This window comes from Ranitomeya imitator, chromosome 9 (genome assembly GCF_032444005.1).
Source record: "Ranitomeya imitator isolate aRanImi1 chromosome 9, aRanImi1.pri, whole genome shotgun sequence".
NCBI classification, from domain to species: domain Eukaryota; kingdom Metazoa; phylum Chordata; class Amphibia; order Anura; family Dendrobatidae; genus Ranitomeya; species Ranitomeya imitator.
In genome coordinates, this window is record NC_091290.1 from 154,856,769 (window position 1) to 154,884,591 (window position 27,823).

The following is a 27,823-nucleotide window of genomic DNA, read 5'->3' on the forward strand; positions in this document are numbered from 1 at the left end:
GTCGTCCTCTGCGCCGCCCCCTGCACACACAGTCGTCCTCTGCGCCGCCCCCTGCACACACAGTCGTCCTCTGCGCCGCCCCCTGCACACACCGTCGTCCTCTGCGCCGCCTATCAACACTCCCCCGCCTCTATTATTTGGGTGACAGTCCTGCTCGTTCATCGGATCCTCTAGGTGCCAGGTGGTTGCCTAGGTTACCTGCCTCCTCTGCAGCTCCTCAGCGGTGGCCAGATGGATTGCTGCCTGTCGGTCAGAGCAGCGGGGTCCGGCAGAGCCGCCTACAGCTGTATGTGGCCTCTGACACCACTCCTCCCATCATCCTGGGTAGAGCTCACTATTACTCACATTCACGGGAGGTGAGGCCGCAGCTTGCGGTCCACATCTCGGCACACTGTAAACATATAATACAGGGTAACATCCTCCCCTGCTCCTTCTCACAGCTGCGGCTCCGTCTCGCTGTTTCCGTGCACCTCAGCCTGTGGACAGGTCCCTGCTATTCCCGCGGTCACCGCCAGGTGGCAGCATCTTGGCCGCGCAGCGCCTGCAGCAGGGAGAGGATGGGGCGTGGTCCGGTGTGCGCACGCGCAGCTCGCGGCTCTTCCATGGAGCGGACGCTTGTCCGGGGAGGACGAGGCCCTGAGAGCGGGAGCGTCTCCTCATCCGCCCGACACTGAGCGGGGCAGAGCCGGGGCATGGCGGACAGCGGGGCCACAGCTAGCGGGCGAGGAGCTCGCCGGGCCCCGGGGCTGCTGCTGGGCTGCAGCGTCCTCCTCCTCTCCTGTCAGCGATACGCGGCCGGCGGCGAGGACGATCCCCGGGCGGAGGTGCGTAGTGCGCGGGGCGGTGGCGGGGCCGCTGCGGCTGCTGTGTGACCTGTGCTCTCTCCCCAGGCCTGGCTGCGGCTCTATGGCTACCTGCCCCCGGCCAGCCGCCAGATGTCCACCCTGCGCTCCGCACACAGCCTGTCCGCCGCCATCGCCGAAATGCAGCGCTTCTACGGGATCCCGGTGTCCGGAGAGCTGGATGCCAGCACGAGAGAGTAAGGACCGTGTGTACTACCAGAGAGCCCCCCACAGCACAGCAGACTACCACAGATCCCCCCACAGCACAGCGGACTACCACTGATCCCCCACAGCACAGCGTACTACCAGAGAGCCCCCCACAGCACAGCGTACTACCAGAGAGCCCCCCACAGCACAGCGTACTACCACTGATCCCCCACAGCACAGCGTACTACCAGAGAGCCCCCCACAGCACAGCGTACTACCAGAGAGCCCCCCACAGCACAGCAGACTACCACAGATCCCCCCACAGCACAGCGGACTACCACTGATCCCCCACAGCACAGCGTACTACCAGAGAGCCCCCCACAGCACAGCGTACTACCAGAGAGCCCCCCACAGCACAGCAGACTACCACAGATCCCCCCACAGCACAGCGGACTACCACAGATCCCCCACAGCACAGCGTACTACCAGAGAGCCCCCCACAGCACAGCGTACTACCAGAGAGCCCCCCACAGCACAGCGTACTACCACTGATCCCCCACAGCACAGCGTACTACCAGAGAGCCCCCCACAGCACAGCGTACTACCAGAGAGCCCCCCACAGCACAGCGTACTACCAGAGAGCCCCCCACAGCACAGCGTACTACCAGAGATCCCCCCACAGCACAGCGTACTACCAGAGAGCCCCCCACAGCACTACGTACTACCAGAGAGCCCCCCACAGCACAGCGTACTACCAGAGAGCCCCCCACAGCACTACGTACTACCAGAGAGCCCCCCACAGCACAGCGTACTACCAGAGAGCCCCCCACAGCACAGCGTACTGCCAGAGAGCCCCCCACAGCACAGCGTACTGCCAGAGAGCCCCCCACAGCACAGCGTACTACCAGAGAGCCCCCCACAGCACAGCGTACTACCAGAGAGCCCCCCACAGCACTACGTACTACCAGAGATCCCCCCACAGCACAGCGTACTACCAGAGAGCCCCCCACAGCACTACGTACTACCAGAGAGCCCCCCACAGCACAGCGTACTACCAGAGAGCCCCCCACAGCACAGCGTACTGCCAGAGAGCCCCCCACAGCACAGCGTACTGCCAGAGAGCCCCCCACAGCACAGCGTACTACCAGAGAGCCCCCCACAGCACAGCGTACTACCAGAGAGCCCCCCACAGCACAGCGTACTACCAGAGAGCCCCCCACAGCACAGCGTGCTACCAGAGAGCCCCCCACAGCACTGCGTGCTACCAGAGAGCCCCCCACAGCACATCGTACTACCAGAGAGCCCCCACAGCACTGCGTGCTACCAGAGAGCCCCCCACAGCACTGCGTGCTACCAGAGAGCCCCCCACAGCAACGCGTACTACCAGAGAGCCCCCCACAGCAACGCGTACTACCAGAGAGCCCCCCACAGCAACGCGTACTACCAGAGAGCCCCCCACAGCACAGCGTGCTACCAGAGAGCCCCCCACAGCACAGCGTACTACCAGAGAGCCCCCACAGCTCTGCGTGCTACCACAGATCCCCCCCCACAGCACAGCGTACTACCAGAGAGCCCCCCACAGCACTGCGTACTACCAGAGAGCCCCCACAGCTCTGCGTGCTACCACAGATCCCCCCCACAGCACAGCGTACTACCAGAGAGCCCCCACAGCACTGCACCCCCACAGCACTGCGTACTACCACAAATCCCCCACAGCACTGCGTGCTACCAGAGAGCCCCCCACAGCACTGCGTGCTACCAGAGAGCCCCCCACAGCACTGCGTGCTACCAGAGAGCCCCCCCACAGCACTGCGTGCTACCAGAGAGCCCCCCACAGCACTGCGTGCTACCAGAGAGCCCCCCACAGCACTGCGTGCTACCAGAGAGCCCCCCACAGCACTGCGTGCTACCAGAGAGCCCCCCACAGCACTGCGTGCTACCAGAGAGCCCCCCACAGCACTGCGTGCTACCAGAGAGCCCCCCACAGCACTGCGTGCTACCAGAGAGCCCCCCACAGCACTGCGTGCTACCAGAGAGCCCCCCACAGCACTGCGTGCTACCAGAGAGCCCCCCACAGCACTGCGTGCTACCAGAGAGCCCCCCACAGCACTGCGTGCTACCAGAGAGCCCCCACAGCACTGCGTGCTACCAGAGAGCCCCCCACAGCACTGCGTGCTACCAGAGAGCCCCCCACAGCACTGCGTGCTACCAGAGAGCCCCCCACAGCACTGCGTGCTACCAGAGAGCCCCCCACAGCACTGCGTGCTACCAGAGAGCCCCCCACAGCACTGCGTACTACCACAGATCCCCCACAGCACTGCGTACTACCACAGATCCCCCCAAAGCACTGCGTACTACCACAGATCCCCCCACAGCACAGCGTACTACCAGAGAGCCCCCCACAGCACTGCGTACTACCAGAGAGCCCCCCACAGCACTGCGTACTACCAGAGAGCCCCCCACAACACTGCGTACTACCACAGATCCCCCCCCACTGCACTGCGTACTACCACAGATCCCCCACAGCACAGCGTGCTACCAGAGAGCCCCCCACAGCACTGCGTGCTACCAGAGAGCCCCCCACAGCACAGCGTACTACCACAGATCCCCCCCAAAGCACTGCGTACTACCACAGATCCCCCCCAAAGCACTGCGTACTACCACAGATCCCCCCGCAGCACAGCGTACTACCAGAGAGCCCCCTACAGCACAGCGTACTACCAGAGAGCCCCCCACAGCACTGTCTACTACTAGTATAGCTTTCCCGGCTGTCATGATGCGCTGCTCCTTTTTTCCCCCGGGAACAAATCACCTGCGCTCACTGGAGGGTTCACACCACCAGCCTCCTTTTAGAGCTTTGGTGGCAGAAGGTGATGGCCTCCTCCCCCTGCGTCCTGATTGTGTAGACTGTGATGGCCTCCTCTCTCCTGCGTCCTGGTGCTGTAGACGGTGACTACCCCCTCTCTCCTGCGTCCTGGTGCTGTAGACGGTGACGGCCTCTTCTCCCCTGGGTCCTGGTAGTGTAGACGGTGATGGCCTCCTCTCCCTTGCATCCTGGTGGTGTAGACGGTGATGGCCTCCTCTCTCCTGCGTCCTGGTGGTGTAGACGGTGATGGCCTCCTCTCTCCTGCGTCCTGGTGGTGTAGACTGTGACGGCCTCCTCTCTCCTGCGTCCTGGTGGTGTAGACAGTGACTGCCTCCTGTCTCCTGCGTCCTGGTGGTGTAGACAGTGATGGCCTCCTTCTCTCCTGCGTCCTGGTGGTGTAGACGGTGATGGCCTCCTCTCCCCTGCATCCTAGTGGTGTAGACGGTGACTGCCTCCTCTCCCCTGCATCCTAGTGGTGTAGACGGTGACTGCCTCCTCTCCCTTGCGTCCTGGTGGTGTAAACGGTGACTGCCTCCTCTCCCCTGCGTCCTGCTGGTGTAAACGGTGACTGTCTCCTCTCCCCTGCGTCCTGGTGGTGTAGACGGTGACGGCCTCCTCTCTCCTGCGTCCTGGTGGTGTAGACGGTGACGGCCTCCTCTCTCCTGCGTCCTGGTGGTGTAGACGGTGACGGCCTCCTCTCTCCTGCGTCCTGGTGGTGTAGACGGTGACGGACTCCTCTGCCCTGCATCCTGGTGGTGTACACTGTGACGGCCTCGTCTCCCTTGCGTCCTGGTGGTGTAGACGGTGATGGCCTCCTCTCTCCCACGTCCTGGTTGTGTAGACGGTGACGGCCTCCTCTCCCCTGCGTCCTGGTGCTGTAGACGGTGATGGCCTCCTCTCCCCTGCGTCCTTGTGGTGTAGACTGTGACGGCCTCCTCTCCCCTGCGTCCTTGTCTAGACGGTGTCGGCCTCCTCTCCCTTGCGTCCTTGTGGTGTAGACGGTGACGGCCTCCTCTCCCCTGCGTCCTTGTCTAGACGGTGTCGGCCTCCTCTCCCCTGCGTCCTTGTGGTGTAGACGGTGACGGCCTCCTCTCCCCTGCGTCCTTGTCTAGACGGTGTCGACCTCCTCTCCCCTGCGTCCTTGTGGTGTAGACGGTTTCGGCCTCTCCCTTGCATCCTGGTGGTGTAGATGGTGACGGCCTCCTCTCACTTGCATCCTGGTGGTGTAGATGGTGACGGCCTCCTCTCCCCCGTGTCCTGGTGCTGTAGACGGTGATGGCCTCCTCTCCCCTGCGTCTTTGTGGTGTAGACGGTGTCGGCCTCCTCTCCCCTGCGTCCTTGTGGTGTAGACGGTGACGGCCTCCTCTCCCCTGCGTCCTTGTCTAGACGGTGTCGACCTCCTCTCCCCTGCGTCCTTGTGGTGTAGACGGTTTCGGCCTCTCCCTTGCATCCTGGTGGTGTAGATGGTGACGGCCTCCTCTCACTTGCATCCTGGTGGTGTAGATGGTGACGGCCTCCTCTCCCCCGTGTCCTGGTGGTGTAGACGGTGATGGCATCCTCTCCCTTGCACCCTGGTGGTGTAGATGGTGATGGCATCCTCTCCCCCGCGTCCTGGTGGTGTAGACGATGACGGCCTCCACTCTCCTGCGCCCTGGTGGTGGCCTTGGCCCTGGAATATCCATCACCTGGAGGCCGTTGCTGGGGAAGGTAACATAGTAACATAGTTAGTAAGGCCGAAAAAAGACATTTGTCCATCCAGTTCAGCCTATATTCCATCATAATAAATTCCCAGATCTACGTCCTTCTACAGAACCTAATTGTATGATACAATATTGTTCTGCTCCAGGAAGACATCCAGGCCTCTCTTGAACCCCTCGACTGAGTTCGCCATCACCACCTCCTCAGGCAAGCAATTCCAGATTCTCACTGCCCTAACAGTAAAGAATCCTCTTCTATGTTGGTGGAAAAACCTTCTCTCCTCCAGACGCAAAGAATGCCCCCTTGTGCCCGTCACCTTCCTTGGTATAAACAGATCCTCAGCGAGATATTTGTATTGTCCCCTTATATACTTATACATGGTTATTAGATCGCCCCTCAGTCGTCTTTTTTTCTAGACTAAATAATCCTAATTTCGCTAATCTATCTGGGTATTGTAGTTCTCCCATCCCCTTTATTAATTTTGTTGCCCTCCTTTGTACTCTCTCTAGTTCCATTATATCCTTCCTGAGCACCGGTGCCCAAAACTGGACACAGTACTCCATGTGCGGTCTAACTAGGGATTTGTACAGAGGCAGTATAATGCTCTCATCATGTGTATCCAGACCTCTTTTAATGCACCCCATGATCCTGTTTGCCTTGGCAGCTGCTGCCTGGCACTGGCTGCTCCAGGTAAGTTTATCATTAACTAGGATCCCCAAGTCCTTCTCCCTGTCAGATTTACCCAGTGGTTTCCCGTTCAGTGTGTAATGGTGATATTGATTCCCTCTTCCCATGTGTATAACCTTACATTTATCATTGTTAAACCTCATCTGCCACCTTTCAGCCCAAGTTTCCAACTTATCCAGATCCATCTGTAGCAGAATACTATCTTCTCTTGTATTAACTGCTTTACATAGTTTTGTATCATCTGCAAATATCGATATTTTACTGTGTAAACCTTCTACCAGATCATTAATGAATATGTTGAAGAGAACAGGTCCCAATACTGACCCCTGCGGTACCCCACTGGTCACAGCGACCCAGTTAGAGACTATACCATTTATAACCACCCTCTGCTTTCTATCACTAAGCCAGTTACTAACCCATTTACACACATTTTCCCCCAGACCAAGCATTCTCATTTTGTGTACCAACCTCTTGTGCGGCACGGTATCAAACGCTTTGGAAAAATCGATATATACCACGTCCAATGACTCACCGTGGTCCAGCCTATAGCTTACCTCTTCATAAAAACTCTTGTTCACATTGGGCTGATTATTCCACCTCATTTGATATGGCTTTCACAGTAAGTACAGCGGCCTCATCAAGTCTCATCTGTGTAACATAGTAACATAGTAACATAGTTAGTAAGGCCGAAAAAAGACATTTGTCCATCCAGTTCAGCCTATATTCCATCATATTAAATACCCAGATCTACGTCCTTCTACAGAACCTAATAATTGTATGATACAATATTGTTCTGCTCCAGGAAGACATCCAGGCCTCTCTTGAACCCCTCGACTGAGTTCGCCATCACCACCTCCTCAGGCAAGCAATTCCAGATTCTCACTGCCCTAACAGTAAAGAATCCTCTTCTATGTTGGTGGAAAAACCTTCTCTCCTCCAGACGCAAAGAATGCCCCCTTGTGCCCGTCACCTTCCTTGGTATAAACAGATCCTCAGCGAGATATTTGTATTGTCCCCTTATATACTTATACATGGTTATTAGATCGCCCCTCAGTCGTCTTTTTTCTAGACTAAATAATCCTAATTTCGCTAATCTATCTGGGTATTGTAGTTCTCCCATCCCCTTTATTAATTTTGTTGCCCTCCTTTGTACTCTCTCTAGTTCCATTATATCCTTCCTGAGCACCGGTGCCCAAAACTGGACACAGTACTCCATGTGCGGTCTAACTAGGGATTTGTACAGAGGCAGTATAATGCTCTCATCATGTGTATCCAGACCTCTTTTAATGTACCCCATGATCCTGTTTGCCTTGGCAGCTGCTGCCTGGCACTGGCTGCTCCAGGTAAGTTTATCATTAACTAGGATCCCCAAGTCCTTCTCCCTGTCAGATTTACCCAGTGGTAAATAGTGTAATAGTGACTTCAGATTGTATTGTGGAATCTGCTCGCAGATCCTCCTAAATGTGTTGTCACCGGGTCACCGCCTGCCCCTGCTGACATGGCTGCCATTTGTTGCCAGGTGGATGCAGAAGCCGCGCTGCGGGGTCCCCGACCAGCTGGGGAGCAGAACCAAGTTCAGCATGCGCAGGAAGCGGTACGCCCACACCGGGCGCAAGTGGAACCAGCTGCAGCTGACGTACAGGTGACCACTGCAGAGCCAAGCACAGCAGCTCTCAACCTTCACACAATTCACCAGCAGAATAGTGACCACAGCTCTGGAGGATGGGACATGATTAGTGATGAGCGAATATACTCGTTACTAGAGTGGTCCTCCGAGTATTTTTTACTGCTCGGAGTTTGTTTTTCTTGCCGCAGCTGAATGATTTACATCTGTTAGCCAGCATAAGTACATGTGGGGATTCCCTGGCAACCAGACAACCCCCACATGTACTTATGCTGGCCATCAGATGTAAATCATTCAGCTGCGGCAAGAAAAACTAAAACTCTGAGGACCCCTGAGCATGCTCGGGAAATCTCGAGTAACGAGTATATTCGCTCATCACTAGACATGATATCACAGCAGAACAGTGACTGCTGCTCTGGAGGATGAGACATGATGTAGCAGCAGAATAGTGTGTGTGGTGAAATATGTGTATATACAGTCATGGCCAAAAGTATTAACACCCCTGCAATTCTGTCAGATAATACTCAGTTTCTTCCTGAAAATGATTGCAATCACAAATTCTTTGTTATTATTATCTTCATTTAATTTGTCTTAAATGAAAAAACACAAAAAGAATTGTCCTAAAGGCAAATTGGATATAATTCCACACCAAATATAAAAAAGGGGTGGACAAAAGTATTGGCACCATTCGAAAACTCATGTGATGCTTCTCTAATTCGTGTAATTAACAGCACCTGTAACTTACCTGTGGCACCTAACAGGTGTTGGCAATAACTAAATCACACTTGCAGCCAGGTGACATGGATTAAAGTTGACTCAACCTCTGTCCTGTGTCCTTGTGTGAACCACATTGAGCATGGAGAAAAGAAAGAAGACCAAAGAACTGTCTGAGGACTTGAGAAACCAAATTGTGAGGAAGCATGAGCAATCTCAAGGCGACAAGTCCATCTCCAAAGACCTGAATGTTCCTGTGTCTACCGTGCGCAGTGTCGTCAAGAAGTGTAAAGCCCATGGTACTGTGGCTAACCTCCCTAGATGTGGACGGAAAAGAAAAATTGACAAGAGATTTCAACGTAAGATTGTGCGGATGTTGGATAAAGAACCTCGACTAACATCCAAACAAGTTCAAGCCGCCCTGCAGTCCGAGGGTACAACAGTGTCAACCCGTACTATCCGTCGGCGTCTGAATGAAAAGGGACTGTATGGTAGGAGACCCAGGAAGACCCCACTTCTTACCCCGAGACATAAAAAAGCCAGGCTGGAGTTTGCCAAAACTTACCTGAAAAAGCCTAAAACGTTTTGGAAGAATGTTCTCTGGTCAGATGAGACAAAACTAGAGCTTTTTGGGCAAAGGCATCAACATAGAGTTTACAGGAGAAAAAAAAGAGGCATTCAAAGAAAAGAACACGGTCCCTACAGTCAAACATGGCGGAGGTTCCCTGATGTTTTGGGGTTGCTTTGCTGCCTCTGGCACTGGACTGCTTGACCGTGTGCATGGCATTATTCATAAGGAGGGAGGTGTGGTGAAATATGTGTGTGTATATATATATATATATATATATATATATATCTATGTGTATATATATATATATATATATATATATATATAGTGTGTGTGTGTGTAGGGACATATGTCTAGGGTTATATGTGTGACTAGTGATAATGTAGCATCTGTCCTGAAGGCAAGTCGCACCTAGGTGTTAATAGGTACTTCTTTGGGACTAGTAGAAATTCTGTCTCTGTATCCCACAAGGAGGTCTGGCTAAGGCCAAGAACAAAGGAACACTTGACACCTCTGAGGTCTTGGAGGGGAGATGCTATATTGCAGCCTAAGGTAATCTATCCCTGAGAACCTGTCCACAAGAAAAAAAAATAATATATTCATTGGGGGTGCGGCCGTGGCCCAATCAAACAGGCAGCAGTTATGATATTGGCCTGAGGGGCCGGTCTAAAAACCTGACCTCAGGCCAAAGTTATAAATTTAGGCTGCAGACAGAGAATTGTGTTCACATGATGGGGGCAGCCTGAGAAGCTGATGTGATCCAATCTACATTCTTCCTACCCTCAGGGAGCAGAAAGCAACTACCAGTTAGATAATTTCTGTAAGTTTTCTCCTGTATATTTTGAGACTGTTTTGCATAAGTTGTATGTCTTTTTATCATATTTTTATACTTTTTTCTTATTGTAAGCATTGAACTTTTTGTATTAAAGTATAAAACTTTAACAAGTTGAACCTTGAATGTTCTAAAGGATCCATAGTCTAAAGGTGTGTGAGCCTTATAAGTGATAGACATATTTTTATTAGTATTATTGTTAGTTCCGGGACTCATCACCCGTGTATTCCATGAGTGGTGGCAGCGCATATGAGCGGGTGTGGCCTGGGTCGGTATGTGATTTATGCTCCCATTACTGCATAGAACAGAGGTTGAATGCTGGACTGAGAATGGGGAGATAGATTAACCCTTGCAGGCACAACCCCAAGTCACGTGTGAGAGCAGGCACGTGACGAATTAGTGACACCACAGAGAAGGGATCCGAAACGGGACAGTTCCCATCTAGTTCTGGTGGGAGGCAAGCAAAAACTTCCAGGGCTTTGCCTCTCCACCCTGGGGTTAGATACTGGACCCACTGCTCACGGGGTAGATGGTATTGCCATCAGGTTCTTTCAAACCCCCGAAGGAAAGTTTCCAAGTCCGTACCCTCCATCACAGGGAAGTTTTCCACATGTGGTCTACTTGGATTTATGTCTTGGGAGGGGGTTAGCTGAGGACTGATACCCCGCTTTATTTGAGCCATCTGAAGCTGGAAAGCTCTGTTTTCCCGGTGTTCTGCAGCCTCTCAGCCTGTCGGTGCTGTAGAATAAGCTGCATGCGCAGATTGGGATCACTTGTTCCCAACTATTGTAAGTCCATTTGTAAAGTACAGTCCATAGGCTCCTCAGCACTGGCATTGCTGACACTTCCATGAGGCTTCTCCGGTGCAAGAGCTGGCATTGCTGGGTCTCTCTGAGGTGGGCTCTCTCCTTGCCCAGATGTTCCAGCACTTTGCTCTATGTCCTGCTCGACCAAGGCGCGTATCAGCAGCTCCCTGGATCTGTCGGCCATTTCTATTCCTCTCTGCTCACAGAGGGCGGTCAGAGCTTCTTTGCTCAGCTTTTTGTACTGGACTGCCATATCGATGAACATTTTTTGCTAAATAAAAGATAGAAAAGAAAAACGGGGAGGGGAAAATGTTTGCAAGTATGTCTAAGTAAGCACTGAGTTGAACCTGGTAGAACTGGTGCACTCCTCGCAAGGATACCAATTCTTTAGTACAGGGAATAATTGCTTAAACCAGGCACTAATGCTCTAATAGAAATAATTCTATCCCACCGCTCGCCACCAATTGTCACGGATCCCTCTCCGTGCTGCTACCAATTTGTCACGTTTCCCCTCTCAGCGCGTGACTTGGGTTTGTGCTTGCAAGGGTTAATCTACCTCCCCACTCTCAGTCCAGCATTCAGCCTCTGTCCTATGCTGTAATGGGAGCATAAATCACACACACCGACCCAGGCCACACACCCGCTCATACACGCTGCCACCACTCACTAAACATGCAGGCAATGTGTCCCGGAAATGTTACTTCTACTATCTGTCACTCATAAGGGTCAAACACTTTAAGGCTATGGATTCTTTATAATATACAAGGTTCAACTGTTAAAGTTTTATGCTTTAATACAAAAGGTACAGTGCTTACAGTAAAAAAAGAATATAAAGATATGGTAATAAAAAGACATACAGGTATACAAAACAGTATAAAATAAACAGGAGAAAACTTACAGAAATAGTTAACTTGTAGTCTGCTTCTGCTCCCTGACTGTAGGATGAATATGGATTGGATCACACCATCTTCCCAGGCTGCCCCCATTATGTGACCAATTTTGAATGTGTACAAGCCAAATTTATAGAGTCACCCTGGAGGTCAGATTTCTAGACCAGCCCCTCAAGTTGATACTCTAATTGCTTGTTTTTGATTGGACCACGGCTGCGTCCCCAATGAATATATTATTTTCTCTGAGATTCTTTGTGTAAAGGTACCTTCACACATAACGATATTGTTAACGATATCGTTGCTTTTTGTGACGTAGCAACGATATCGTTAATGAAATCGTTATGTGTGACAGCGACCAACGATTAGGCCCCTGCTGGGAGATGGTTGGTCGCTGAAGAAAGTCCAGAACTTTATTTCGTCGCTGGATCTCCCGTGGACATCGCTGGATCGGTGTGTGTGACACCGATCCAGCGATGTCTTCACTGGTAACCAGGGTAAACATCGGGTTACTAAGCGCAGGGCCGCGCTTAGTAACCCGATGTTTACCTTCCTAAAAGTAAAAAAAACAAACACTACATACTTACCTACCGCTGTCTGTCCCTGGCGCTGTGCTCTGCTCTCCTCCTGTACTGGCTGTGAGCGTCGGTCAGCCGGAAAGCAGAGCGGTGACGTCACTGCTCTGCTTTCCGGCCACTGTGCTCACAGCCAGTACAGGAGGAGAGCAGAGCACAGCGCCAGGGACAGACAGCGGTAGGTAAGTATGTAGTGTTTGTTTTTTTTACTTTTAGGAAGGTAACCAGGGTAAACATCGGGTTACTAAGCGCGGCCCTGCGCTTAGTTACCCGATGTTTACCCTGGTTACCGGCGTCGCTGGAGAGCGGTCTGTGTGACAGCTCTCCAGCGACCAAACAGTGACGCTGCAGCGATCCGGATCGTTGTCGGTATCGCTGCAGCGTCGCTTAATGTGAAGGGGCCTTAAAGCTTCCTACAGATAGTGTCAGGCTGTAATTGACATCTCTCTTCAAAGAGCTAGGAGGTGTCAAATGTTCTCTTTCTTCTGGGTTCCCAGCACGACCCCCTGGTGAGATTGGAGACAGTAGACTGCCTTCTCAAGACACATGTGTTGTGACCTCCTGTGAGACCTGCAGCCTTCAGGTCAGATGTTAATTACTGCTAGTCACACAATAGACCTATACATATTTCACTACACTCACATATATATATATACAGGTCCTTCTCAAAAAATTAGCATATAAATAAAAATAAATAAATCTTTATTTTTATATATAAAACATATAGTGTTAAATTTCATTATTTACCATAATGTAATGATTACAATTAAACTTTCATATATTATAGATTCATTATCCACCAACTGAAATTTGTCAGGTCTTTTATTGTTTTAATACTGATGATTTTGGCATACAACTCCTGATAACCCAAAAAACCTGTCTCAATAAATTAGCATATTTCACCCATCCAATCAAATAAAAGTGTTTTTTAATAACAAACAAAAAAACCATAAAATAATAATGTTCAGTTATGCACTCAATACTTGGTCGGGAATCCTTTGGCAGAAATGACTGCTTCAATGTGGCGTGGCATGGAGGCAATCAGCCTGTGACACTGCTGAGATGTTATGGAGGCCCAGGATGCTTCAATAGCGGCCTTAAAGGGAATCTGTCACCTGAATTTGGCGGGACCAGTTTTGGGTCATATGGGCGGAGTTTTCAGGTGTTTGATTCACCCTTTCCTTACCCGCTGGCTGCATGCTGGCCGGAATATTGGATTGAAGTTCATTCTCTGTCCTCCGTAGTACACGCCTGCGCAAAGCAAGATTACCTTGCACAGGCGTGTACTACGGAGGACAGAGAATGAACTTCAATCCAATATTGCGTCCAGCATGCAGCCAGCGGGTAAGGAAAGGGTGAATCAAACACCTGAAAACTCCGCCCATATGACCCAAAACTGGTCCCGCCAAATTCAGGTGACAGGTTCCCTTTAAGCTCATCCAGAGTGTTGGGTCTTGCGTCTCTCAACTTTCTCTTCACAATATCCCACAGATTCTCTATGGGGTTCAGGTCAGGAGAGTTGGCAGGCCAATTGAGCACAGTAATACCATGGTCAGTAAACCATTTACCAGTGGTTTTGGCACTGTGAGCAGGTGCCAGGTCGTGCTGAAAAATGAAATCTTCATCTCCATAAAGCATTTCAGCCGATGGAAGCATGAAGTGCTCCAAAATCTCCTGATAGCTAGCTGCATTGACCCTGCCCTTGATGAAACACAGTGGACCAACACCAGCAGCTGACATGGCACCCCACACCATCACTGACTGTGGGTACTTGACACTGGACTTCAGGCATTTTGGCATTTCCTTCTCCCCAGTCTTCCTCCAGACTCTGGCACCTTGATTTCCGAATGCCATGCAAAATTTGCTTTCATCAGAAAAAAGTACTTGGGACCACTTACCAACAGTCCAGTGCTGCTTCTCTGTAGCCCAGGTCAGGCGCCTCTGCCGCTGTTTATGGTTCAAAAGTGGCTTTACCTGGGGAATGCGGCACCTGTAGCCCATTTCCTGCACACGCCTGTGCATGGTGGCTCTGGATGTTTCCACACCAGACTCAGTCCACTGCTTCCTCAGGTTCCCCAAGGTCTGGAATTGGTCCTTCTCCACAATCTTCCTCAGGGTCCGGTCTCCTCTTCTCGTTGTACAGCGTTTTCTGCCACATTGTTTCCTTCCAACAGACTTACCATTGAGGTGCCTTGATACAGCACTCTGGGAACAGCCTATTTGTTGAGAAATTTCTTTCTGGGTCTTACCCTCTTGCTTGAGGGTGTCAATGATGGCCTTCTTGACATCTGTCAGGTCGCTAGTCTTACCCATGATGGGGGTTTTGAGTAATGAACCAGGCAGGGAGTTTATAAAAGCCTCAGGTATCTTTTGCATGTGTTTAGAGTTAATTAGTTGATTCAGAAGATTAGGGTAATAGGTCGTTTAGAGAACCTTTTCTTGATATGCTAATTTATTGAGACAGGTTTTTTGGGTTATCAGGAGTTGTATGCCAAAATCATCAGTATTAAAACAATAAAAGACCTGACAAATTTCAGTTGGTGGATAATGAATCTATAATATATGAAAGTTTAATTGTAATCATTACATTATGGTAAATAATGAAATTTAACACTATATGCTAAGTTTTTGAGAAGGACCTGTATATTGTAAGATTGCTCACACAGAGTGTATTGGGGGACACTCGCTTGGCACGGGATTAACGTACATGGGCACGGTTTTTGCAAACAAAACAGTCCATACGGTTTATTATGTACAGCATAAACCGCATCGTAAGCCAAGTTGCATATCACTGACTTACATGTAGTCCATTCGTTAACACATTATCTTCACATTAAGTCTCAGAACCTTAAGGTACTGTCACACTAGACGATATCGCTAGCGATCCGTGACGTTGCAGCGTCCTCGCTAGCGATATCGTCCAGTGTGACAGGCAGCAGTGATCAGGCCCCTGCTGTGCTGTCGCTGGTCGGGGAAGAAAGTCCAGAACTTTATTTGGTCGCTGGACTCCCCGCAGACATCGCTGAATCGGCGTGTGTGACACCGATTCAGCGATGTCTTCACTGGTAACCAGGGTAAACATCGGGTAACTAAGCGCAGGGCCGCGCTTAGTAACCTGATGTTTACCCTGGTTACCATCCTAAAAGTAAAAAAACAAACAGTACATACTTACCTACAGCCGTCTGTCCCCCAGCGCTGTGCTCTGCTCTCCTCCTGCTCTGGCTGTGAGCGTCGGTCAGCCGGAAAGCAGAGTGGTGACGTCACCGCTCTGCTTTCTGGCTGCCCGGCGCTCACAGCCAGACCAGAGAAGCAGAGCGCCGAGGACAGACAGCGGTAGGTAAGTATGTAGCGTTTGTTTTTTTTTACTTTTTAGGATGGTAACCAGGGTAAACATCGGGTTACTAAGCGCGGCCCTGCGCTTAGTTACCCGATGTTTACCCTGGTTACCGGGGACCTCGGGATCGTTGGTCGCTGGAGAGCGGTCTGTGTGACAGCTCTCCAGCGACCAAACAGCGACGCTGCAGCGATCCGGATCGTTGTCGGTATCGCTGCAGCGTCGCTATGTGTGACGGTACCTTTAGTCTGTGGTAACTAATCACGCTGGTCCTCCTGACCAGTTGCCGTGGGTTACCACACAGTTCATATCAGACAGGTTGCAGCAACTAAACAAGCTGGTCCTCCTGACCAGTTGCCGTGGGTTACCAACAGTTTATTTAACATATGAAGCACAAACAAATCAATTGTACCTTCTGGGAGCTCCTGCTCCACCTGCTGACTCCTTGTCAGTCCTCACCCTTCCGGGAAAGCTGCCAAACAGGGATCACCAACTTGCCGGGTCGGCACACATTAGTCAGTCCAGACCCACCGAAAGACTGTAGCTTCCCCACACAGTAGCTCAGATGTCCCCAAATCCAGTCCTCAAGGCCCACCAACAGGTCATGTTTTCAGGATTTCCTTTGCATTGCACAGGTGATGCAATTATTACCTGGGCAAGACTAAAGAAATCCTGAAAACATGACCTGTTGGTGGGCCTTGAGGACTGGAGTTGGGGACCTCTGCAGTAGCTGTCACTGGCTCTGCAGATCCCTGTCCTCACCTCGTGCTATTCAGGGATCCGGTCCTACTCCCAGGACCTCCCAACACCCAGGTTACTCAGGATCACACAGGTGGCCAGTCCGGGTACTATTCAGGACGTCCATCCCCAGCCGGGACCGTCCAATACCCAGGCCACCAGGTCTGAAGCCCCACCATGTGCTATTTAGGAAGCCTCCTCCCAGGTCTTCCAACACAGCCTCACACAGGTCACTCACAACGACCATACACAGGCACTCCATGTGACCCACACTCTGGTCACATTATATATACACTTAAGCCACTCCCCTGGGTGGGAGTGTGGGTGTGTGGCTAGTTTGTCCCACCCATCTCACATAACTAGCCCTGCCAACCTCCCATGACTATTATACAACACTTATACTTATAGGACTACAGGTCCCAGAACACATCGCTTTAGGCTGGCAGCGCAGAGTCCCCTCCTCTGCGACACATATATCGGCCATTCACCACAATGCCGGACTTTGTCACATCATCACATCCATGCATGTGATTCCCATGCACTCTAACAGCCTCAATACACCTCTGTGTGACCGCGGCCCTGGAAGTGACTGGAGGATGAGGCACAATGTAACAGCAGAGTAGGGAGTGCAGCTCTGGAGTGTGAGACATAATAGAATATTGACGGCGGTGCGTGTGTGCTGGACGGGGCCTGTGTTTCCATGGTGATTTCCCCCTCCCCCGCAGTATACAGAACCGCCTGGCTCGGTGTGTATAGCTCGCAGGATGCTGTACAGAGAGCCTTCGCTATGTTGTCGGGGGTGGGGCTTGTGTGGTTGGGGGTGGGACCTTTGTGGTGGGTGGGGCCTGTGTGTTACCATGGTGACTTCCCTGTCTCCCGCAGTATACAGAACCACTCTGCACGGCTCGGTGTGTATAACTCGCAGGACGCCGTACGGAGAGCCTTCGCTGTGTGGTCGGGAGTGACACCTCTCACCTTCTCAGAAGTCCCATATGAGAGCTTACTTCAGCGCCAGACTGGTGCCGACATCCTTATTCTCTTTGCCTCCGGATTCCATGGTGACAGCTCTCCCTTTGATGGTCCCGGTGGTTTCCTGGCACACGCTTACTTCCCTGGACCGGGAATGGGTGGTGACGCTCATTTTGACTTAGAAGAACCTTGGACCGTGGACAACAGTGACTTGTCAGGTGAGGACCTGATTTTTGAGAGGCTTTGGGTAGTTGTATGGCTGGGGGTGTTGGGCTCAGGGTCTCTGTGTGGTGTCGTGTAGCTGTAGGCGGTGGCCACAAGGGGTCTAGGAGTAGCAGGGCCTGTGGTATGCGAGCAGCCGATGTGGGGGCCCCGGGATGGGCGAGCGGCTATCCAGGAGCCTCGGGATGGGCGAGCGGCCGGTGCGGGAGCCCCGGGATGGGCGAGCGGCCGGTGCGGGAACCCCGGGATGGGCGAGCGGCTGGTGCAGGAGACCCGGGATGGGCGAGCGGCTGGTGCAGGAGCCCCGGGATGGGCAAGGGGCTGGTGCAGGAGCCCCGGGATTGGCAAGGGGCTGGTGCAGGAGCCCCGGGATGGGTGAGCGGCTGGTGCGGGAGCCCCGGGAAGGACGAGTTGCCGGAGCCCCGGGATGGGCGAGGGGCCAGTACGTAGACTGGGATGTTCCAGCGTCAACTGGGATCGGTGGGGTGTAACCTCTGTTCTTCACAGGGAATCACCTCTTCCTGGTGGCCGTCCATGAGCTTGGACACTCGCTGGGCCTGGAGCACTCTAATAACCCCACTGCTATCATGGCGCCGTTCTACCAGTGGATGGACACCGAGAACTTCCAGCTGCCTGAGGACGACAGGCGTGGAATCCAGCAGCTGTATGGTGAGGATCCCTGCTCCCGTCACATTCTCCTCACCCCATTATTGTTCCTGCATCTCACCCTATTGCCCTTTCCCATGATCCCGCAGGCTCCTGCTCACCCATCACTCCCCTCGGGCCGCTCACCGGCAGTGTCTCTTACTCTTATCTGCGCAGGAGGTCCAGGCGGTGAGACCCCGAGCACCCCGCCGATTCCAACTCCTGGCCGCCCTGACAGGAGACCCCCAAAAATACCATCGGGAGGAAAGCCAGAGCGGCCTGGAAATGCCCCCCCTAGAAGGCCGGACCAGTATGGACCCGATATCTGTGAGGGAAACTTTGATGCAGTGGCCGTCCTGAGAGGGGAGATGTTTGTCTTCAAGGTAAACTGATCTGATCCTGACATCACTATGCAGTGTCCCTCCCCGCTCGCTATGATGCTCCCATCTGCTCACTATGCCGTGTTCCCTAGCTCGCTATGATGCACCCACCTGCTCACTATGCCATGGCACCCGCTCGCTATGATGCGCCCACCTGCTCACTATGCCGTGACCCCCTGCTCGCTATGATGCACCCACCTGCTCACTATGCCATGGCCCCCCGCTCGCTATGATGCACCCACCTGCTCACTATGCTGTGGCACCCGCTCGCTATGTTGCGCCCACCTGCTCACTATGCCGTGGCTCCCGCTCACTATGATGCGCCCACCTGCTCACTATGCCGTGGCCCCCCGATCGCTATGATGTGGCCCCCACTTTCTATGATGCGCCCACTTGTTCTGCTCACTTTGCCGTGGCACCCGCTCGCTATGATGCACCCACTTGCTCGCTATGATGTGGCCCCCACTTTCTATGATGCGCCCACCTGCTCACTATCCTGTGGCCCCCAGCTCGCTATGATAAAGCCTCATCCCTGTCATGTGCCTTCAAGCACTCCTGACATCATTATGACCTCACGGGACAGACCAGCTTGGTGGTGGCCCCTCACCCTCTGTCATGGGGCGGTCAACTGACTGGGTCCTGTTCCTGCGCAGGGTGCCTGGTTCTGGAGATTGCGTAACAAGCGGGTGTTGGATCACTATCCCATGCCGATCGGCCATTTCTGGAGAGGACTCCCGGCCAATATCAGCGCCGTATACGAGAGAGACGATGGGAAGTTTGTTTTTTTTAAAGGTGAGTCTGGGGGAGGAGGTGGAGGAGGCGGCAGGAGCGTGGTCATCTAAATGTAATCATTTGATCGGCAGGGGATAAGTTCTGGTTGTTCCGTGAGGCCAATCTAGAGCCTGGGTATCCGCAGCCGCTGAGCAGCCTGGGCTATGGCATCCCCTACGATAGAATTGACACGGCCATATTCTGGGAGCCCACCGGATACACCTACTTCTTTCGGGGAGACAGGTAAGCCTGAATCTGGGGGCTCACGGCAAGGGGCAAGACTGACCCCCTCCTGACAGAGTGCAACCACCGCTGACAGGTTCACCATACAGTTGCTCCCCATTCGTCACCTTTACCTTGCTGGCTTCCTCATGCTGCACCCCCTTGTCACCCTAACCCCGCTCTCATCCTCTTACTGCAGTTCCTCATCACCCTAAACCCGCTTCCTTCCTCATGCTGCACCCCTCATCACCCTGACCCCGCACTCTTCCTCGTGTTGCGCCCCCTCCTCACCCTGACCCCGCACTCTTCCTCGTGCTGCTCCACCTCGTCACCTGGACCCTGCTTCCAACATCATGCTGCACCAGCTCTTCACCATAACTCCTCTCCCATCCTTGTGCTTCACCTGCTCGTCACCCTGACCACACTCCCTTCCTCTTGTTGCTCCCACCCGTCACCCTATAACCCTGTGTCACAGATCCCACCGGATATGTCAGGGATCACACCAATATGTCATGGTTCACGGGGAAGATCATCCTCACCACTCATACCAATTTGTTATGAACCGGGGTTGTTTGGTTGCCCCTGGTTCTTTCTGAAGAGGATTTATCTATATCCCACTTCCCAGTTCCGTTTTGGAACTTGCAGCTCTCTGGCGCCCCTGTACCTCACAGGTCAGTCAGAGTACTGCACCTAGGATAATTAGTCACCAGAAAGGCTGCCTGCTATGTACTGGCTATTGGGCACACTGCAGAGAGGGCGATATAACTACTCCCACTCAGGCGGGGACAATAATTATCAGTTCTACCGTCAAAAGAAAAACTCCCAACGCACAAGACAAATCTGCTGCCACCAGCTTCGATTTCCTAATTATTAACGGGTCCAGAGCCAGCCCAAATCGGCATAATTCACTTGAGGTCGTGAGAGTTCGTTATAGAGCAGGGAGAGACAAGCTAGTAGTTTATATTTTACTCCAAAAAAGGTAGACAGTGTTTACAAAGTATAAAAAGATATAAAGAAGACAAATCATATGTACAATACAATTACAAATTTAAAAAAAGGATTAAAATTGAAAAGAACACTTACAGGTCATTATGTCATTGCATCATCATGGCTGGAGGAGGAGGGGCTACATCTAGATGCATCACATGTCTGTACAGCAGCTAGACTCTGGACAAAAAGACACTGCAAGTCTACTTTCTTACTAAGTTATCTTACAGCCCAAAACCCAGGCACTCCCCCTGTGGTGACCTCATTTAGAGGCTGAAACCTCCCCTTTACTTAGAATTCCGAAAACTATTTTTATGCCTAACTCGCTGTATGAGTCTCGTATACGAAAGACACAATGATCAGAATGTGCCCCACATCATGGGGATTCTTTTAAGTGTAAACACAGAGTATCTCTAGCCCGGATCGGTGCCCCGATATATCACTTTAATAGAACAATGGAAGCTCATGGTTTCCACACCAGTTTTAACCAGTACCAGGTGGGAGGGGGGAATGAGTAGGGTAGGGAGATTTGTCTGCTGCAGCTAAAAGCCATAAACTGCTCAGTGGGGGTTGCTACACATTAGTATCAAGTAAGTTGCACAGAGTGTGTCTGCCATAGGGCTTTGTTTTTGTATCAGCAGTGGGGGAGAAAGAGGGGTCGAATCTGCAGCATGTGTCTGTACCATGGTATCTTCTAGACCTAAACTCTCAATATGGCATTTTTGCATTATCGTGACACCCTGTTTTCCTCCTAATGCTCTCTTGTCACCCTAACCACACTCCCCTCCTCGTGCTGCGCCCCCTGGTCACCCTGACCTCGTTTCCATCCTCATTTTGTGCTCCCTCGTCTCGTGCTGACCCCGCTCCTCTTCCTCGTGTTCCATTTGCACGTCATCCCGACCCCGCACCCCTGCCTCATGCTGACCCTGCACTTGTGCCGACCCCGCAGCCCTGCTCGTGCTGACCCTGCACCCCTCCCTCGTTCCGCCCCCGCCCCCCTGCCTCGTGCTGACCCTGCACCCCTCCCTCGTGCCGACCCCGCAGCCCTGCTCGTGCTGACCCTGCACCCCTCCCTCGTGCCGACCCCGCAGCCCTGCTCGTGCTGACCCTGCACCCCTCCCTCGTTCCGCCCCCCTGCCTCGTGCCCATAATCTTATGGTGTATTTTGTTTTCCTCAGTTACTGGCGTTTCAGTGAGAAGACTCGCTCTGTAGATATAGGTTATCCCAAATCCATAAAGGTCTGGGCTGGGATTCCCGACTCCCCTAAGGGCGCCTACATGGAATCAGACACTTGTGAGTATAACATGATGATTCTAGAAATGGCTGATAACAGGGAGTAATAGTATAGTGCTTTGGCTATGCGGTCATGTGATAATACGGAGGGAATTCACTTGCCGTTAAATACAAATGTCTATAAAGTTCATTTGAGGAACAGGATAAAAAGAAGAGTAAATATACAAGTGCATGAGAAGGAGGAGGTCTTCAATCCACCGCAGCAGCGCCAGAGAAGAGCGTGACGTGTGTCATCCATACACCGCAGCAGCGTCAGAGAAGAGTGTGACGTGTGTCATCCATCCACCGCTGCAGCGTCAGAGAAGAGCGTGACATGTTTCATCCTTCCACCCCAGCAGCGTCAGAGAAGAGCGTGACGTGTCATCCATCCACCGCAGCAGCGTCAGAGAAGAGCATGACGTGTCATCCATCCACCGCAGCAGCGTTAGAGAAGAGCGTGACGTGTCATCCATCCACCGCTGCAGCGTCAGAGAAGAGCGTGACGTGTGTCATCCATCCACCGCAGCAGCGTCAGAGAAGTGTGCCATTTCATCCATACACCGCAGCAGCGTCAGAGAAGAGCGTGACGTGTCATCCATCCACCGCAGCAGCGTCAGAGAAGAGTGTGACATTTCATCCATACACCGCAGCAGCGTCAGAGAAGTGCGTGACATGTCATCCACCGCAGCAGTGTCAGAGAAGAGCGTGACGTGTGTCATCCATCCACCGCAGCAGCGTCAGAGAAGAGCGTGACGTGTGTCATCCATCCACCGCAGCAGCGTCAGAGAAGAGTGTGACATTTCATCCATCCACCGCAGCAGCGTCAGAGAAGAGTGTGACGTGTCATCCATCCACCGCAGCAGCGTCAGAGAAGAGTGTGACATTTCATCCATACACCGCAGCAGCGCCAGAGAAGAGCATGACGTGTCATCCATCCACCCCAGCAGCGTCAGAGAAGAGTGTGACGTGTGTCATCCATCCACCGCTGCAGCGTCAGAGAAGAGCGTGACATGTTTCATCCTTCCACCCCAGCAGCGTCAGAGAAGAGCGTGACGTGTCATCCATCCACCGCAGCAGCGTCAGAGAAGAGCATGACGTGTCATCCATCCACCGCAGCAGCGTTAGAGAAGAGCGTGACGTGTCATCCATCCACCGCTGCAGCGTCAGAGAAGAGCGTGACGTGTGTCATCCATACACCGCAGCAGCGTCAGAGAAGAGCGTGACGTGTCATCCATCCACCGCAGCAGCGTCAGAGAAGAGTGTGACATTTCATCCATACACCGCAGCAGCGTCAGAGAAGAGCATGACGTGTCATCCATCCACCGCAGCAGCGTCAGTGAAGAGCGTGACATGTTTCATCCATCCACCGCAGCAGCGTCAGAGAAGTGCGTGACATGTCATCCACCGCAGCAGTGTCAGAGAAGAGCGTGACGTGTGTCATCCATCCACCGCAGCAGCGTCAGAGAAGAGCGTGACGTGTGTCATCAATCCACCTCAGCAACGTCAGAGAAGAGTGTGACATGTCATCCATCCACCGCAGCAGCGTCAGAGAAGAGCGTGACGTGTGTCATCAATCCACCTCAGCAACGTCAGAGAAGAGTGTGAGATTTCATCCATCCACCGCAGCAGCGTCAGAGAAGAGCGTGACGGGTCATCCATCAACCGCAGCAGCGTAAGAGAAGAGTGTGACGTGTCATTCATCCACCGCATCAGCGTCAGAGAAGAACGTGACGTGTGTCATCCAACCACCGCAGCAGCGTCAGAGAAGAGCGTGCTGTAATGAAGCGTTTGTTATATTCTAAAAAAGCATCTCGGCCTCTTATGAAATCATCACTAGTTGAGGGGGCGGCTGTTCATAGTCACTGTATACTATATATCCACAGCCCCTCTCTGTAGTCACATGCTCTGTATATACTATATACCCACAGCTCCTCTCTGTAGTCACACTCTCTGTATATACCATATATCCACAGCTCCCCTCTGTAGTCACACTGTCACGGATCCCAATGTGCTGCCAACAATATGTCACGGATCCCAACGGATATGTCAGGGATCCCACCAATCTGTCACGGTTCACAGGGAAGATACCTTTATCATCCCCACCACTCACACCAATTTGTCATGAACCGGGGTCGTTTGATTGCCCCTGGTTCCTTCTTATGAAGATTTATCTATATCCCACTTCCCAGTTCCGGTTTGGAACTTTCAGCTCTGTGGCACCCCCCCCCCCCTTCCTTACCCTCAGGTCAGATCAAGTACCGCACCTAGGGTAATTAGTCGCCAGCAAGGCTGCCTGCTATGTACTGGCTATTGGTCACGCTGCATTGAGGGCGATATAACTACCCCCACTCATGTGGGAACAATGCTTATCAACGCCGCCGGTCGCTACAGAGATTCCCAATCGCACAGAACAAAGTGTGCTGCCACCACCTCCAATTTCCTAAGGATTAACGGGTCCAGAGCCAAACCAGCAGCGTAATTCACCTATGAGGACGTACGGTTTGTTATAGAGCAGGGAAAGACAAGCTAGTAAATTGTATATTTTACTCCATAAAAAGGTAGGCAGTGTTTACAAAAATTAAAAGATATTATAAAGAAGACAAAATCATGTGTACAATACAAATTACAAATAAAATGGGATTAAACTTGAAAAGAACACTTGGGTCGTTATGTCATGGTATTATCTAGGCTGGCCGTGTGCTGGGGGGAAGGGTGAGCATATATCCAGATGCACAGCACCCCTGTGTACAGCAGCAAGACCCCAAACAAAAAACACTCCCAGAATGCTGGTCTCACTAAGTTATTCTAGCCCAATACCCAGGCACTCCCCCTGTGGTGACATCACTTTGAGGCTGACACCTCCCCTTTACTTATAGCTGTTAACTATTTTTATGTAGAACTTGCTGTGTGAACCTCGCATAAGTACAACACCATGCTCATGATGTTCCCCACATCAGGGACGTTCTTTAAAGTTTGAACAAGGAGTAATTATGTGAACCGCTTGCTGAGAAATCCGCACTTTGCACTCATTGCGTTTAGCTGCTAGCGCTTTCAGTGAGTGATAGATCTACCGATGTACACCCGGAATATACAATTCTTATCTCTCTAGCCCAAATCGGTGCCACTATATAACTTTAATCGAACAAAAAACTCAGGGCTTTACACCAATTCCAACTAGTATTAGATGGGAGGGGGGAATGAGGAGTGTAGGGAGATCTGCTTGCCGCTTAGAGCAATAAACTTCAGTGATTCTAGAGAGGGTTTTGAATTACACACATAGCAGGAGGCAGAGTGAGAAGAAGGGGGGTCAGAATGGCCCACAGCGTCTGTTCTCTGCTCTTGGATGTAGCAGAGCTCTGTGTGCGCGATAATACACAATCAAATACCTCATGTTCCTGACACATCCCCCTTATGGACTGCGCTACGGAGGCAGGATCTCTCGGTATTCCTCCATGCGCACCTCAGCAGGTTCACCCTGGCGGGACAATCCATCTGCATTGCCATGCCCCCTGCCAGTTTTGTGTTCAAGGGTAAAGTCATACTGATGGAGGCCAAGGCTCCAGTGTAGCAACCTTCCATTGATTCCACATATGGCTTGTAGCCAGCGCAGAGGATTGTGGTCGGTCACCACATTGAAGGCGTGCCCGTATAGTTAGGGCTGCAAGCGCTGCAGGGCCCAGACTATGACCAGGCACTCGTTCTCGATAGTGGAATAGGCCACTTCCCTCGGCAGAAGCTTCCGGCTCAGGTACAACACGGGGTGCTCGTGGTTCCCCGAGTTGACCTGGCTGAGCACAGCACCAAGGCCAAACTCGCTGGCGTCGGACTGCACCAAGAACGATCGACTTCTTTCAACACAGGAGCGTTGCACAGGGCCCCCTCACAGCCGTCAGTCCAGTTGACTATTTGGGGTAGCTTCTTCCTGATGAGGTCGTCAAGGGTTTTGCCAGGCTACTATAGTTCTGTACGAAGCACCTCTAGTACCCTGCAGTGCCCAGGAAGGACATCACCTGTTTCTTGGTCCTGGGGGTGGGCCAGGCTACTATCGCGTCCACTTTCCCAGGCTCTGGCTTTATGGACTTCCCACCCGGTGCCCCAGGTAGTGGACCGCTCTCATGCCCATCTGGCACTTTCCTGGCTTGATGGTTAGACATCTCCTCATCACTCCTATCATGCAAACATCTCCTAATCACTCCTAACATATAGTCTTCGCCTCCTCATCACTCCTATCATGCAGACGTCTCCTCATCACTCCTATCATGCAGACGTCTCCTCCTCATCACTCCTATCATGCAGACGTCTTCTCCTCACATAACTCCTCACATAGACGTCTCCTCCTCACATCATTCCTCACATACAGACCGATCCTCCTCACATCACTCCTCAGATACAGATGAATCCTCCTCACATCACTACTCACATACAGACGGATCCTCCTGACAGACGGCTCCTCCTCACATTACTACTCACATACCAACGGCTCCTCCTCACATCACTCTTCCCATACAAATGTCTCCTCCGTCTTCCTTTTTGATGTGTACTTTTCTGGAAACAACATGAGGGCAAACTGACCAAGTACGACTGGTCTCCTGGTGGCGCATTTCTCGTCCCCTGTCCTATCTTCCCGTACTTTGCACATACCCCCCTCCATTATAGTTGGCTCATATCACTTTCTTTCTTTTCAGCCTCGTCCCCCCCTCATGATACGAGGGTGGTGCTGATTGTTTGTCTCTCGTCTCCGCAGCTTACACGTATTTTTACAGAGGGGTCAAGTACTGGAAGTTTGACAACCAGCGACTGAAGACGGAGCCCGGATACCCCAAGTCCATGTTGAGAGACTTCATGGGCTGCCAGGAGGAAGTGTCCCGAGAGCCAGATGCTGCCCCCCGCTGGCCAGATGTGGAGCGGCCGCCATTTAACCCTGATGTTGGGCCCGAGGAGGAGGATGTCGGTGGCCATGATGTGGATGTTGTCATCCATATTGATGAATACACGCGGGCGGTCAGTGTTGCCATGGTTATTGTGCCCCTTCTCCTGCTGCTATGCGTCCTGGGATTGATCTATGTCATTGTTCAGATGCACAGGAAAGGCCCCCCCCGGTCTCTGCGATACTGCAAGCGCTCCCTGCAGGAATGGGTGTGATCGACGACGTCAAATCCTTTCTTCTCCGGCCATTTTGATTTTTGTACATTTAATTTCTGGTCTTGTGGTGCTAACTTGGGAGCAGTCCCCTCCCCTGGCGGGTCCTGTCTGTTGCCCCCTGCAGGCGTGCTGCCGCTTTACTCTGGACAATGACACCATGTGGCTGCTGTGAGAATTGCACTTGTGATATGCACCCTGCAGTTGTTGGTACTCTGTGATGCACGTGTCCCCGACCCTTCCAATGAATTTCTGCTGTGAGTGCGGATCTGGTGTCGCCGCCAACTAAAATGTTTATTTTGCACTGAATGAGTCCTAAGATGAAAAGGAGCTGAATGCAGAGGCAGCCCCCTCGTTTGCAGAGGCCACACCCTCATCTACAGAGGCCGCACCCTCATCTGCAGAGGCCGCCCCCTCGTCTACAGAGGCCGCCCCTTCGTCTACAGAGGCCACCCCCTCGTCTGCAGAGGCCGCCCCTTCTTCTACAGAGGCCGCCCCTTCGTCTACAGAGGCCGCCCCCTCGTCTGCAGAGGCCGTCCCCTCGTCTGTAGAGGCCGCCCCCTCGTCTGCAGAGGCCGCCCCCTCGTCTGCAGAGGCCGCCCCCTCGTCTGCAGAGGCCGCCCCCTCGTCTGCAGAGGCCGCCCCCTCGTCTGCAGAGGCCGCCCCCTCGTCTGCAGAGGCCGCCCCCTCATCTGCAGAGGGTCTCTGCTGTTCCTGTGGAATGGTGGTCTTGGAAAAGAAGGGAAGTTCTGTAGGGGCAGAGGCCGCAGTAATCGACTAATCAGCTGTTCAAAATGTTTCTATTAAATTTTTTTTAACCTTTAAAATGTAAAATGTTATGTTGGTTCAGTGAGTAAGCGCGCTGGAGGTGTACAGTCTCTCAAGGAGTGTTGTCAT

At 52.3% G+C, this 27,823-nt stretch overlaps 1 protein-coding gene across 5 annotated transcripts; it reads left to right on the forward strand.

The window, feature by feature from the left end:
- Window positions 1-576: 576 nt before the first annotated feature.
- On the forward strand, window positions 577-27,753 carry MMP15 (matrix metallopeptidase 15). 5 transcript variants are annotated; one of them, XM_069739557.1, is made up of 10 exons: window positions 577-824; window positions 891-1,039; window positions 7,760-7,882; window positions 17,201-17,505; window positions 18,017-18,178; window positions 18,332-18,537; window positions 19,188-19,326; window positions 19,398-19,548; window positions 21,693-21,808; window positions 26,532-27,753. In XM_069739557.1, exons 1-10 carry the CDS (start codon window positions 693-695, stop codon window positions 26,927-26,929), a joined length of 1,881 nt encoding a protein of 626 aa, XP_069595658.1. In that variant the 5' UTR covers window positions 577-692; the 3' UTR covers window positions 26,930-27,753. The 5 variants fall into 5 exon arrangements, with proteins under 5 accessions (XP_069595658.1, XP_069595662.1, XP_069595660.1 ...); XM_069739559.1 differs by having other exon boundaries at window positions 585-824; window positions 26,473-27,753; XM_069739561.1 differs by lacking the exon at window positions 891-1,039 and having other exon boundaries at window positions 583-824.
- The last annotated feature ends 70 nt before the right edge of the window (window positions 27,754-27,823 follow it).